Raw genomic sequence first — 14,167 nt, forward strand, 5'->3', positions numbered from 1 at the left:
TTTACTGGAATCTCTGTTTAGTCTTTAGACCCGACTTTGTAGAAGCATGTGCTTTCTCAAGGATACTTACTGCGCTGGTGGTATCTAATAGTTAATTTTAGTTCAAGGTATTGTGACAATAAAAGCCTAAGGAGGTAGGCAAACAGGGCTGTTTGGTCCCTATAGCCCTGTTCACTTACCTGTCTACATCATGGACTTATTTTTCCCTGGCTCTGGCATTCAGAGTATAGTGTCTTTAAGAGCAATATTAGAGTGTGGGCATCTAGGGTAAAGCATGTAATTATTTAGAGAATCTTCTTTGTTTAAATATCACCCGTATTTCCCCCACCCATATTTGCCTCCAAACCTGTTTCCAAAATAAAACCATTGCACCACGGAAGAGCTTACACAATGATGGTTTCCCATGTGCAGAAGCACCGGGGGTCATGCAAGGGAAAAGCAGAAATATCAATCACGGTTTGCCCTGCAGTGACAGCCAGCTGCCCACAGTCACTCACTGGGATTCACTACTCTGACCCTTCCCTGAATCTTTATCATGATTCTTTGAGAAGTCTGGATCAAAAGATGTTCAACCACTGAGCCACATTGGCCTGGAATGGGTCAAAAGGTTTAAGGAAGAAGCCAAAATGTGAGTGTTGATGTCCACAGAAATATTCACAGAGACAAGTACACAGGTTTTCTTTTTAAGAAAAGAACATTTATTTATTTATTTATTTATTTAGTCTATTCCCAAAGCCCTAAATTACACCTTCCCTTAGATTTCACCTCTGGGAAGACATCCTTATCTTCCCTGAATCACTCTCTACCACCATCTCCTCTCTGGAGCGTCCCCTAACTGGCTAAACCACATCTCCCCCGGCCATCTTTCCTCTGTGATTGCTCCTTTGTGTAATCATCCCTAGCCCTTCTCCCCCAACCCTTTATTTTGGCATCTAAATATCTGTGAAGTAGTCAGACGTAGCTGAGCTCCAGGCCGCTCATCTGTTACCCACTCACTAGACAATCAGAGAAATCAAATTATCTGATGGCATGAGTTCTGCTTTAAGAGTCAGAAGAATGCTGTCCAATAATGTCACAGAGGATTGATGCAGTTTCTTTCCAACTTCTATCTAGGGGGAAACAAAAACAAAAATGGAAGAACATGTTACTCAGAAAGTCTTCACAGTTATAAAGGAGCTTTACCCTATTTGAAAACAAAACAAAAAAAGTCACAAATGCACAAAAATATATAATCCTATCTAATAAAAGAGTAATGTGCAAATTGACTGTCACTCCAACACACAAGATGGCTGCCCCCATGTGGACACAAGATGGCCACCACAAGATGGCCTGCAGGGGAGGGCAGTTGTGGGCAATCAGGCCAGCAGAGGAGAGTAGTTAGGGGTGAGCAGGTCGGCAGACGAGGGCAGTTGGGGGAGACTAGGCCAGCAGGGAAGGGCAGTTGGGAGGGACTAGGTCTGTAAGGGATGACAATTGGGGGGACCTGGCCTGCAGGGGAGGGCAGTTGTGGGTGATCAGGACAGAGGTGAAGGCAGTTAGGGGTGACTGGGCTGACAGAGGAGGGCAATTGTGGGTGACCAGGGCAGTTGGAAGGGACTAGGCCTGCAAGGGAGGACAGTTGGGAGGATCTGGCCTGCAGAGGAGGGCAGTTGTGTGTGATCAGGCCAGCAGGGTGGGCAGTTAGGGTGACCAAACCAGCAGAGGGGAGCAGTTGGGGGAGGCCAGGCCAGCAAGGAAGGGAAGTTGGAGGGGACCAGGCCTGAGGGGAGGGCAGTTGTGGTAACTAGGCCTGCAGGGGAGGACAGTTGGGGGGGGACCAAGCCTGCAGGGGAGAGCAATTGGGGAGGACCAGACCTGCAGGAGAGGATAGTTGGAGGGGACCCAGACTGCAGAAGAGGGCAGTTGGGGGGACCAGGCCTTCAGGGGAGGACAGTTGGGATGACCAGGCTGGCAGGAAAGGCAGTTAGGGGCAATTGGGCCAGCCGGGGAACAGTTAGGTATCAATCAGGCTGGCAGGGGAGTACTTAGGGGGCAATCTGGCAGGCAGGCAGGCAGTTGAGAGGCAGCAGTACTGAATTGTGAGAGGGATGTCCAACTGCCCATTTAGGCCCAATCCCATTGGAATCAGGCCTAAATGGGCAGTTGGACAGCCCTTAAGGGGTTCCAGATTGGAGAGGGTGCAGGCTGGGCTGAGGGACACCCCCCCTCCCTTGCACAAATTTCGTACACTGGGCCTCTAGTGTAAATATAATTAGAAAAATTCATCCTTTTCAATCAGATAAAAACATGTTGTTTTTTAAAAATCACTTAGAACCCCTCATACACAGGGCATTATTAACTTCCTTTGATGTGAACTGTGGAGATTATTACTCCCTCTTCAAGAGTTTAGGGCAAAAAGAAAAGTCCACTTTCTATAAAAAGTAATCTACCAAAAGGCAATAACAGTAACTCAGAAGAAGGTCCCATTAACTTCTGAATATTACACACTACCCCAAAACCCATTCTTTTCTCTTCCGGGCTTACCTCATTCACAGGGATCAGAATACTGAATTATTGCTTGTTCATCTGGGAAATGAAATGACATATTTTACTACATTTCAGGCTTCACACATTAGAAAGAAAATATTTCATAAAAGCTGTTGTTTTAGCCCTTCTCAAAGAATCCCTACAGGTTATATTCAGAATTACAGGAAGGTTCCAGACAATATTTGCACTCTTATGGTAAATTATTAATCGCAGCAAGAATATTAACAGTTAGCTCTTAGAGAACAATGGTCCACATTTTCCTTTTGGTCTGTTGACCACATCCTACAAAATATCTCTAATGCAGAAGACTTTTTAAAATGGCATATAATTGAATTAAAGTATCTTAAGAGATCAGATCATCTATCTATATAAAAGGCATTAGCTGCAACTAGGTAAGTGTTCTTCCCACTGTCCGACCACTTACCCTGCACTGACCACCAGGGGGCAGATGTTCCAACTGGCAAGTTAGCTTTCTGCTGGGGTCCAGCTGATCAGGATCGGGACTGGGCAAGATGGGCTGGACAAGCCCTGGAGCCCTCCTGCTGTCCCTCCCTGGCCCAATCATGCACTGGTGGGGTCCCTTGGCGTGGCCTGTGCCCTCTGGCAATCTGGGACCCCTTGGGGATGTCAGAGAGCCAGTTTTGGCCCGATCCCTTCAGGCCAGGTCTAGGGACTCTACCGGTGCATGAATCATATAAATATACTAGATATACACTGGGCCTCTAGTATATTTATATGATACTTGCCTTGGGAAAGCATATTTATAAAATTAGGAAAGATATTTTATTTTATTAGTATTTCTTAAAATCCTCACCTGAGGATATGTTTTTATTGATTTTAGAGAGAGCAGAAGGGAGAGGGAAAGAAGAGAGAGAGAGGAAAAAAATCATGGATGCAAGAGAGAAAATGACTGACTACCTCTCGCATACACCACAACTGGGATTGAACCTGCAACCTGGGTTTGTGCCCTGACTGGGAATTTAACTGCAACCCTTTGGAATGACGCGACACTCCAACCAATTGAGCCACACCAGCCAGGGCAGGAGAGATGTTTAAAGAATGAGAACTATGTTGGCAGAGGCAGGTAAAGCTCTGCCCTCACCTGGCAGGTAGTAATCATAGACTTTGATTGTTGCTGGTTTCAGGTTCTTGACTAACACGCTTTGGCTGATGGTGAAGGTATAGGTCTGAGTCTTCTTACTGAGCTGTGGGGAAGATAGACACACTGTTACATTAAAATTAAAACGGAAATAATGCATGTGATGTGGAGGTTAAAAGATTTTTTTTCTTCACACAGATTTTCTGAAACTCTTCTATCTGTCCCTTCTGACCTATGCCAGGCTGAAAGGTACTGCCTCCTGATGACTGTCTGGCTCTTTCTTCTGAGGATCTTACAGCTTCTTGGCCCTTGTGTAAAATGGTTCCCTCCGTCCTAGGTATACTTTAACCCATGACTCCTCCACTAAATTAACTGAAGTGGCCAAAGAAACAGACATTTCTCCAACAGCTCTCCCTACTGTTTCCTTCCTTCCCTCCTTCCTTCCTTCCTTCCTTCCTTCCTTCCTTCCTTCCTTCCTTCCTTCCTTCCTTCCTTCCTTCCTTCCTTCCTTCCTTTCTTCCCTCCCTCCCTCCCTCCCTCCCTCCCTCCCTCCCTCCCTCCCTCCCTCCCTCCCTCCCTCCCTCCTTTCTTTCTTTCTTTCTTTCTTTCTTTCTTTCTTTCTTTCTTTCTTTCTTTTTTTCTTCTATTCATTCAGGTCTCTGATCAAATGACATCCTCAGGAGGCCTTTTCTGACTAACTTATTTTAAAATAGTCACATCCAGAGGGAGAGTTGGGGAGGGTGGGGATAACGAGGAGAGACCAACCAAAGGAATTGTGTGCATCCATATGAGCCTAACCAGTGGTCAAGGACATCAGGGGGGTGGGGGCATGCATGGGGAGGGTTTTGGGATGGGAATGGGGGAATGAGGGCAAATATGTGATATCTTAATCAATAAAGAAAATTTAAAAATAATAAAATAGTCACATCCTGGCCTACTCCCACCCTCACTCTATCCCCTTATCCTTCATAGGACTTACTATCAAAATCACTGCTGAACGTGTGTGTGGACACATATATATGTATTTTTTTAATTTGCATTGTTTGTCTCTCACTAGGATATTAACTCCATGAGGACAGGGATCATGTCTGTTATTTTTACTGCTGCATCTCCATCACATCAAAGAGTGTCTGGCATAGATTAGTTGCTCAGTAAATATTTGTTAAATACGTGAATAAATGGAGAATTTAAGACAATTGTATAAATTAATCTAATATGATAAGAAAATAAGATTCATGTTGTATATTAGGATGTGGAATTAAAAATGCCTAATAGGAAAGGATTTTCAAAAGGGACTTTTTAAGGTACAGTGGCTCTCAAAACGTGGTCCAGGAACTCTCACTGAATCCCAAGACTGTATCAAGGGGTCTGTGAGATCAGAATTATTTTTGGAATAATGCTTTTATTCATTTTCATTCTCTTCGACGTACATGGGTACAGGGGCTATTTGACGTGTGATATTACAGCGGATTGACTACAGAATCAGATAGAACTTCACTCTCTTCAATGAAGCCAGATGGCAAAGCAAAAATGTAAAACAATCTGACATTCTTCTTACTATTTTTTTGGTTGTAGAAAATATAGTTGTTTCAGTTCTTGGCTACCTACCTCTTCCAAGTAAATGTTAAGTGTGTCGGTGCCAGATTCAATCTTCTTTACCAGTGGTTGCTGGAGAAGCTGAGTTAAGAAAGGAGGAAAAAGGAGTTTAAGAGCCAGAGCCTCCCCTGTCCCCCAGGAGAAGCTTCTGAAGCTCTGTCATGGTCAGGGAATATGGTGGAAAAGGTACGAGAAGGAACAAAGACTATATAGGCCCCATTTTATATATCTGATGCATCCTGTAGCCATTTAGCCATTACAATCATATATATAATGGCCATTTCACCAGCATTTTTTTTGTTAAGCCTTACCCAAGGATATTTTTTTTTCCCCATTGATTTTTTTTTTTTTTTAGAGAGAATGGAAGGGAGGGGGAGAGACCCACAGAGAGAGAAACATCTATGTGAGAGAGAGACATTGTGAGAGAGACTAGTTGACTCCCGCACATGCCCCAACCAGGGCCAGGATTACGTCTGCAACTAAAGTGCATGTCCTTGACCAGGATCAAACCCACAACTCTTCAGTCTGCAGGCCAGCGCTCTAATCTCTGAGCAAACTGCCTAGGGCTCACCAGCTTTTTATGGTAATGTTAGGACCCCTGGGGGCTAGTAAATGAAGAAAAAAGAAGTGACTTACTAACTGCTTGGTGCCCTCCATGGGACTGAACCCGGAAAGCATCTTCACTTCCACAATGGCCATATTGGAAGAGCTGCGACTCCCCACATAACTGAGGACAGAAAGACGCAAGCCTGTGTGAGCCCATGATTTTCCCTCGCAGCATACTCTATCCCCAACACACACACACACACACACACACACACACACACACACACTCCCAACTCAGCTTCTGTGATCCAGGTGCCCCCACCACACCTTCAGCCTTCCTCACCTTGTGTGGAGAGTGAGAGTCAAGGATCGAGGTGAAGTTGGTTGATCACATCTAGCTTTTCCCATTTCCACACTAAGACTGAAGGTCTCCGCGTTTTTAGGAGGGAAAGTATTGTATCTCAGCACTGTCTGATATGAAGAAACAAGACATCCAACTCTGAGTGGAGAACTTTAGAAATCGCATACAAATAAGGTAGACAGATAGAGAGGGGATGTCCTACTGGAGGCGAAGATGCCCTCAGACCCACCCTCCCAAGACACACTTGTTCTCACATGGATCCCTGCTTACCTGCACATAGACACAGCCCTGGCCTGTGGCCTCCAAGGTGTACACCCCAGGGACACTGGGCAGAGTCTCTTGCTGAAATACCAACCGGTTGGCAGCCTGAACATTGAAAGTGCGCTGGAAATTCTCAGTGGATTTTACAGCCAGGTTGACTTCCTCAGATGGCACATAGGCAGTGGTGGCATATTTGGCCAGAGCTTGGAGAGCAACTACAGTATCCTGAGGAAAACAACCAAGCATAAGTTTACCATTTTGTGAAGCATTTGAAACTAACCTCAAACAACCCTATAACCTATACATCTGGTGGTGGTTTGCTAGCTTCCTTGCTATATCTTATAGGTATCTAAGAACCACATTCACCCACACTGGGGAAGCTGACATAGAAGTCGTAATTATCTCACCTATATATAAAATCTCAATTAAGTTATTATTGAACATCCATAAGTCCCTAGGCTAATCTCATATATTCATATTCATCAATCAAACCTGGCTTCGGAACGGGCTCTTGTTAGAAGCAAGTGGATAATAGTAAATATTATCCACAGTTTCCTTGTTTAAGGAAGAAACAACAGCAAGTTGATAGCCCTAGAAAATGCACATTTTTCAAACTATTATGTAATAATCTTCTATGGCACAGTTGGAGAGAGTATTGGGAAATCCTTCCTTGCAGGCCAAGACTTCTTGGCCATTATGCCATGTGACAATCCTTTTTTCTCATCTGGGAACAAGACAGATAATCTGTCACCAAGAGAACATGGCATCAAGAGAACATGAACAAGGGAAAGCTTGAAACTTTTCCTTCTGAAAACATGTTATCTTTATTTACATAAATTACAACTGCGAGGGGATGGGACATGAGGGAGAATGAGGTATTTAGCAAAATTGTCTTCTCTTACTCTGTGTTATGAGAAGTTCTACATTCTCAACACTTAATATGATAGCTATTACCGAACAAAGGAACCCACTTCTTCCAGTCCCAAATGAAAAAGAACAGTCGTATTTAGGCATTACAGTCTCATATAAAAAGAAGAAAACTTGTCACCCTCCTGGGGAAGCTGTGAATAAGTTATACATGTGCAGCTTGACAATCTACAAACAACTTTTTTGTCTACCCTCTGTAAACCAGGGCCAAGGAGGTCTTTATTGCTTGCACATGTGAAACAATTCAAGTAATGGGACCACACATCAGCTCAAAAACTGATGTGGGTGATATATGACTTCTTAGAATAGCCAAGGATTATAGTAAAAAACAATTCTGGCATACATCTCTCACTGAGAATTCTAAAGACTTGATGCACCGCTTTTTAAAATTATATATTGTAGTTATTTAGGCTTCAACAAGAAGAAGGAAGTCTTTCCTGATCCTTGGCCAAGAATTTCCCTGAAATAAAGATGCAGTATACCTTATAATATTTTAAAATTCCAATTAAATTATTACTATACTCAAGCTCAGTGCACTTAAATCTTTACCAGACATTCTACCTGTTAAAATCTGTCCATTCTTCTGTTTATAATTTACATGTTATAACTTCAATGAAAATGGCCCTAATATCAACAAGAATATAATATCTACATGGACAAGAAATGTGTTTTCTTGTTTACTTTTGTATCTACGGTAACCTGGACATGGTATGTTTTAATAATTTTTGCAGAACAAATAAATTAATCTTGACTCTCTTTGTGATCATCTGATCATTTTATAACATTACTTAAATTTATCATGCCTTTTTCCCCCAATTGCCACCCCACTAATTCAATTTCTCCTTACCCCTAATCTAAATAAATGAAATAATCTCCTGATCTCTTCAAATCTAGTATTTCCCGTCTCTAAATCATCCCATACACCAAGTAACACATTAATCTTTCTGAAACAAAGTTAAAAATTTTAATAGCTCCTCAGAATTAGGCAAAATCTCAAGTCTGACATGTAAGACTCTTCATAATATAAATTTACCCTACCTTTCCAACCTAAGTCCCACTGTGTTTCAGCCAAATCAGTTTTCCCCAATACCCACTCTATACTTTTGCAAAATCCTCTTCCTTTCAATAGCTGCCTATCAAAAGTTTACATATCCTTTTAGATCTACCTCAAATGCAATTCCCTAGTGAAGACGCTTCTTATCTCTAAGGTTAATGAGAGCTCCCTCTCCTTTTTGAAATTCAATATTTGTATATTTCTTATGTTATATAACCAGACCCTGCTTTGTAATATATAGAACTTTACCTAGTTTTCCTTCTAGGCTGTAAATTTTTTAGACTATACCTTACTAGGAAATAGTAGAAAGAGGTATGCCCATAAAACCTTGCTTTTATGTTTACAGCTGCGATAATTGGCTTTCTAATTTAATATATAAATTTATCCATACTTATACATGCCCTCTTTACATATAAAATATGAATCTCATGATGCTTTATACTCTGCAAAGAGCATTAAATGCACATAGTACTATTTATGACTCACAAGACCCAATTTATGACCCCTTTTATGTTTTTTACATGCTTTTTCTCCCTCTCTATAGAATCATAAGTGCCTGGACCTAGAAAGCAAGAGCAATAGGTTTTTCTCCATCTCCACATGGGATCTAACCCTACCTGATAAGTGGCAGTGGAGAGCAGGCTATTTACCTGAGTGGAAGAGAAGCCCCCATATGCATTACGCTGCTTGGCCAACCAGGCCACTATGCCAGTGGCTTTGGCTATTTCTTTTTGAGTCAGACTGGCTTTGCTAAGCCACGCCAGCAATACATATGCCGTAAGTTCCACATCTACAGTCTCGGGCTTAGACCAAGGACTGGCATCCGATGACTGAGTAGGTTTCTGGCTCCAGTGAATGGACTCGCCTATGGAGAAAGAAGCATAATTAGGAAGGTCTTGGGAGGAAATGACTTTCCCATATTCATTTTGTAAATGCTACCCCTTAAAGCAGATGAAATATCAACAAAAAGTAATCATGAGTTACAAAAAATAATTTCTCAAAATCTTCTGATTTACTGGCCCTAATTTACATGCAGGTGTGTGTGTGTATGTGTGTGTGTGTGTGTGTGTGTGTGTGTGTGCACTCACACATAATTTCCCAAAGTAAAGCTGCAAGCACCAGTAAATGCCTCTAGCAATTATATGAAAACAGCCCTATAAATTCTATTTCTAATGGAGATAGGTAGGTAGAAACTTCCTAAAAGAATCTTATATGTTTAGGGCATGTTTTTGGCTAACAAAATTTCATTGGTTCTCAGCTTTTTTTTTTTTTTTTTCTTAATCAGAGTGATCTTACACAAAAGAATTTTTTAATGCCTGCAAAGGGGTGATGCTACAATGCCAGGAAGTTTTCTGACTAGCTTCAGTCATCTCTCTCCTCTTCCTGTTAAAAGTATAGCAATGCCTTTGAAGGCTTCCATGGGCTTTCCCACAAAACTCTCAACAATGATTTTATGACAATAACTTTTACTAAAATAAATCCTAGAATTGAATATATGTGGGACTATGAAGATGAGGGAGAATTATAGATAACTCAGAGCATATTTTTACAATTTCCAAAAACTCTTCACATGGCCAACACACCTGATATGATAGCCTGCTGATCTAACTTTTCCAGAAGAATGTTTCTGAGATCCATCTCCCCAGCCAGAGAGAAAGTATAAGCTAGTAGGGCCTGTGTGTAGAGGTTGGTGGTGGAGGTAACAGAATTCCTGAGACACTGGAGTCCCCGATTCACCATTGGGTCCTAAAAAGTGAAAGTGGAGAACTGAATGTATAAGGCATTTCTTGTAAAATGGGAAGGGATGAGGAAATCATCATATCTTCTTTGAGTTTAAAAGGCTGAGCAGAGGACAAAAAAATAGGTGAATTTATCTAGAAACAGGCAAGATAAGAAGAATGTAAAGAAGAGGAGCCAGGGAAACGCACATTTGTGGTCTTGTTCATCTCCAGCAAGGCAGCTGTGATATATGCCGTCAAGGAGATCTCATCGTTGACTCCACCCTAAACGGAAACAGGGAGACAGTCGGTCAGGGGGCAAGCAGGCACATGCAAGAATTGTGTGCAAATTAAAAAATAGTGTCACCCTCCCCGCCACCTCCTCCTCCCCCCATCTAAATGGATGGATTTAAAAAAAAAAAAAAAAAAAACCCTGGATGGTGTGGCTCAGTTGGCTGAGTGTTGTTCCATGCACCAAAAGTTCACCTGTTTGATTCCCAGTCAGGGCACATGCCTGGGTTGTGGGTTCGATACCCAGTAGGGGGCATGCAGGAGGCAGCCCATTGACGTTTGGCTATCACATCAATTTTTTTTTTCTGTCTCTCTCTCTAAAAAATCAATTTAAAAATATTTGAAAAAAGAAGTAAACAAAAGCACTCCTTTCCACAGGCTGACTCCAGCACACACAATGAGGGAGAACTGGTGGAGTTCAATCATTGTACAGCCTTAAGCAGTGGCCTGTGGGAGGTAACAGGTCTTCAGCTCTGAGTGGGTACTGAGAGAACCCAAGAAACAAAGAGAAATTTTTTAAAAAAAGAGACTTCTTCTTCTCAGATTCTTATGGAATCTGAGCCTCCTCAAATGGCTGTCCCCTCAAGTAGCACCAAGCCCAGCCTCTTCTCCAGGGGAGATTAAGTGACACCTTTCCTGTGTAATGTCTTTTACAGAGAGATTTAGCAAATTAAAAAAAATATATTTCATCTCAATTATTATTCTCATTTTATAGAGATAAACACAGAGATATTTAAATAGCTTGTTCAAGATTGCACAGCTAATAAGCAGCCTGGGATTTGAGTCCAGGGAGTTTAACTCTGGAGCTCCTAAGCAAACCACTAAAATGGATTATTCGTGTGATAGTCAACAGACCGGTGGCTCAAATCTGAAAAACCTCTGAGATCTTGTGCAATTTCTGGCATGTACCACTCCCAGGTATATATCACACAGGGCAAAGGAGAAGGAAGAGACTTAAAGGGGGTGGGTACAGATAAGATTCTGCATAAGGAATACCAACAAATCTTATACTGAGATTTTTTTCACTGCTCAGGATTTTTAATCCAGGTCCTGCAACAGCACTGTAAATAATTTCTTTAGGAAAGTTCATGCAAACCTTTCTTTCCCTGGCATGTTCTGAATTGAACAAGTTATCCTGCACATCAACACCTCCCCTGTGTTTGGGAGGGACAGGCAATGGAGTAACAGGCAGGGGCAGTGTCTCTGGAGTCCAGTTGCTGGGTTCAAGTTAGTCCTACCACTCATTAGCATTCACCTTGAGCAATCGACTTAATCTCTGAACCTTAGTGTCTTCATCTGTATAATGTGATTAACAGTGGCATACCAGTACCTAGTTCAATGATTTGTTGTAAACATTAAAATATTGTTTTAATAAACAAAGTACTTAGAACAGTGCCTAGCAGAAAGTAAAACCCCTTACAAGCGACTGGGTTACCTATTAGTCCCCACCAAAGCAAATCTCTTTGCTTCAGATTTAGAGATATAATAAAAGGCTCAGAATCTTCTAGTCTACTGGTTATCAAACATTAGCAAGTATTGCCCTAACCTGTTTGGCTCAGTGGGTAGAGCGTCAGCCTGCGGACTCAGGGGTCCCAGGTTTGATTCTGGTCAAAGGCATGTACCTTGCTTGAGGGCACATCCCCAGTGGCAGGTGTGCGGGAGGCAGCTGATTGATGTTTCTCTCTCATCAATGTTTCTAACTCTCTCTCCCTCTCCCTTTCTCTCTGGAAAAAAATCAACAAAATATATTTAAAAACACAACAACAAACATTAGCAAGTATCAAAATAGTCATGCGGATGTAAAGCTTAGGAAATAGAGTCAATAATATTGCAATGACTATATACGGTGTTGGATGGGTACAAGACTTGTGGGGGGAAGAGTTTTATAAATGCTAAACCACTGTGCTACACACCTGAGACTAATATATTGAATATCAATCAACTGTAAATGAAAAATAAAAATATATATTTTAAAGAATAAAAATAATCAAACCTTAAAAGAAAGAAAGAAAGAAAGAAACATGGTAGCAAGTATTAGAGATATGAGGGGTTCTCAAAACACAAATTGCTGGCCCCCACCTCCAGAGTTTCTTAGAGCAGCTCTGGGGCCGGGGCTGGAATTTGTATTTCAAACCAGTTTTCAGATGATGCTGATGCTGTTGTTCTGGACGCACACTTTGAGAGCCATGCTCTCGTTCATACTCTCATTTTATAGACCTGGAAGCTGAGGAGGCTCAGGCTGGTTAAGCACATTGACCAAGTCACCCAGAGACTGGCCTGAGACCCGAACAACACCAGCTCCCAGGCCGGTGCTCTTCTGGTTCAGCTCAGTCAGAGGTACAAGCACCTCCCAGGAAGAGTGTGGGGGCAGGGCCTGGGCAGCTCTGTACCTTCATGGCCGTGTGCAAGAGCTTTCCCACATTGGCATAGCAGCCGCTGGGGAGCTGATTTCCCGCCATCCACTTGAGAGCATCCTGGATGTTCTTGTCATCAATGAAGGTGAATTCCTGAGCTTGGCCAAAGCATTTGGTGACAAAGGCGGTCAGCCTGTTGGGTAAAGAGGGAAGCATGGCATGAAGGGCGATTTCTAGGTGAGGGTGCCACAGTTCTATAGTTTATTATGGTGTATGGTTCCAGAGGGAAGTTGAGGAAATATAATGCTCTAGAAGGCCTGGAAAAGGGAGGCATTTATAGGTATTAATGGGGACAAGAACTGAGGAGGTATAAGGTCAGGGAGAAGATCATACGAGTGCTGAAATAAATAGAATGAAAGAGGTAGATGATAGAGTGCAAGAAGGAATGGCATTAAGGGGACAGTAGAGGAATAGTTCCATTCAGAAATTATGCTCTAGGGTACAAGATCCTATATAATAAAAGGCTAATATGCAAATTGTTCCCTTTACCAGAGTTCAACTGGGAGTTCGACCAGGGGGCAGGGCTGGCCAGCCAACGTCCCATAGCCCCTCCCCTGGCTGGACCCTCCCCCAAACAGCCCCCCCACCCCAATCAAGAGTGGGGCTGGATGACCATCTGCCCACAGCCCCTTCCCCCAGTCGACTCTACCCCTGATCAGCCCCCCTCACCCCAATTGGGGGTGTCCAATCAGTCCCAATCAGGGCAGGCCAGCCAGACCCCACCTGTGCATGAATTTGTGCACCAGGCATCTAGTGAATTGATAATTGGGACATATTACCATGTGTTTCCATTTCCATCCTTCTCCCCAAAGGCACTGTATGAGCCATTGCTGTGTTTGTACGTTAGCTCCTTCTGGTACCCTGGGAAGCCAGATATAGTTTTATTAGATTACAGTGACAACTTAAAAAAACACACTACCACCACCATGGCTTCCAATGATGTGGGGACATTTTAGCAGCTGAACTTCTCTGTATCTTACCAAGCTATCATTGGCCCTAGACAAGATGATCAAGAAGAAATATTAAACCAACTCACCTATCTCCAGGAAACCTACTGCCCGGGACCTGATTTCCTTGGTCAGCAGCCCTGACTTTTCCAGGTACTGCAAGACATAAATGATGGGAGCAAACAACACCATGTTCTGCTCCCCGCAGCCACTTGGCATCTGCACCAGATTGTCTAGGTTCTGCAAGGCTGTGCCCATGATGTCTCCTGGGATCCAAAGGAGAGAGAAAGAAGGTGGTTGGTAGAAGAAGGAACCCATAAAAGTTATTATCATTCAATTAACATTATTATCTATCATTTAGTGAATATCTACTCAGTGATCTTGGAGATCACAGTAAGTCAAACATGTCTACCTCAAAGAGCTCATA

At 42.6% G+C, this 14,167-nt stretch overlaps 1 protein-coding gene across 1 annotated transcript in view; it reads right to left on the reverse strand.

Annotated features, from left to right (window-relative positions):
• Positions 1-366: 366 nt before the first annotated feature.
• Positions 367-14,167, reverse strand: part of A2ML1 (alpha-2-macroglobulin like 1) — a 45,768-nt gene continuing 31,967 nt past the window's right edge. Inside the window, exons 24-36 of the mRNA XM_084877947.1 lie at positions 13,830-14,006; positions 13,573-13,654; positions 12,770-12,926; positions 10,299-10,373; positions 9,954-10,116; positions 9,021-9,235; positions 6,399-6,614; positions 6,111-6,238; positions 5,858-5,948; positions 5,234-5,302; positions 3,629-3,731; positions 2,524-2,565; positions 367-1,109 (exon numbers count right to left, since the gene is read on the reverse strand). Of these exons, the coding sequence (XP_084734073.1) occupies positions 2,525-2,565; positions 3,629-3,731; positions 5,234-5,302; positions 5,858-5,948; positions 6,111-6,238; positions 6,399-6,614; positions 9,021-9,235; positions 9,954-10,116; positions 10,299-10,373; positions 12,770-12,926; positions 13,573-13,654; positions 13,830-14,006 (1,517 nt within the window). The 3' untranslated portion in view covers positions 367-1,109; position 2,524. The remainder of the gene's footprint in view (positions 1,110-2,523; positions 2,566-3,628; positions 3,732-5,233; positions 5,303-5,857; positions 5,949-6,110; positions 6,239-6,398; positions 6,615-9,020; positions 9,236-9,953; positions 10,117-10,298; positions 10,374-12,769; positions 12,927-13,572; positions 13,655-13,829; positions 14,007-14,167) is intronic.

Source organism: Pipistrellus hanaki (assembly GCF_964339955.1).
Source record: "Pipistrellus hanaki genome assembly, chromosome: 3".
NCBI classification, from domain to species: Eukaryota; Metazoa; Chordata; class Mammalia; order Chiroptera; family Vespertilionidae; genus Pipistrellus; species Pipistrellus hanaki.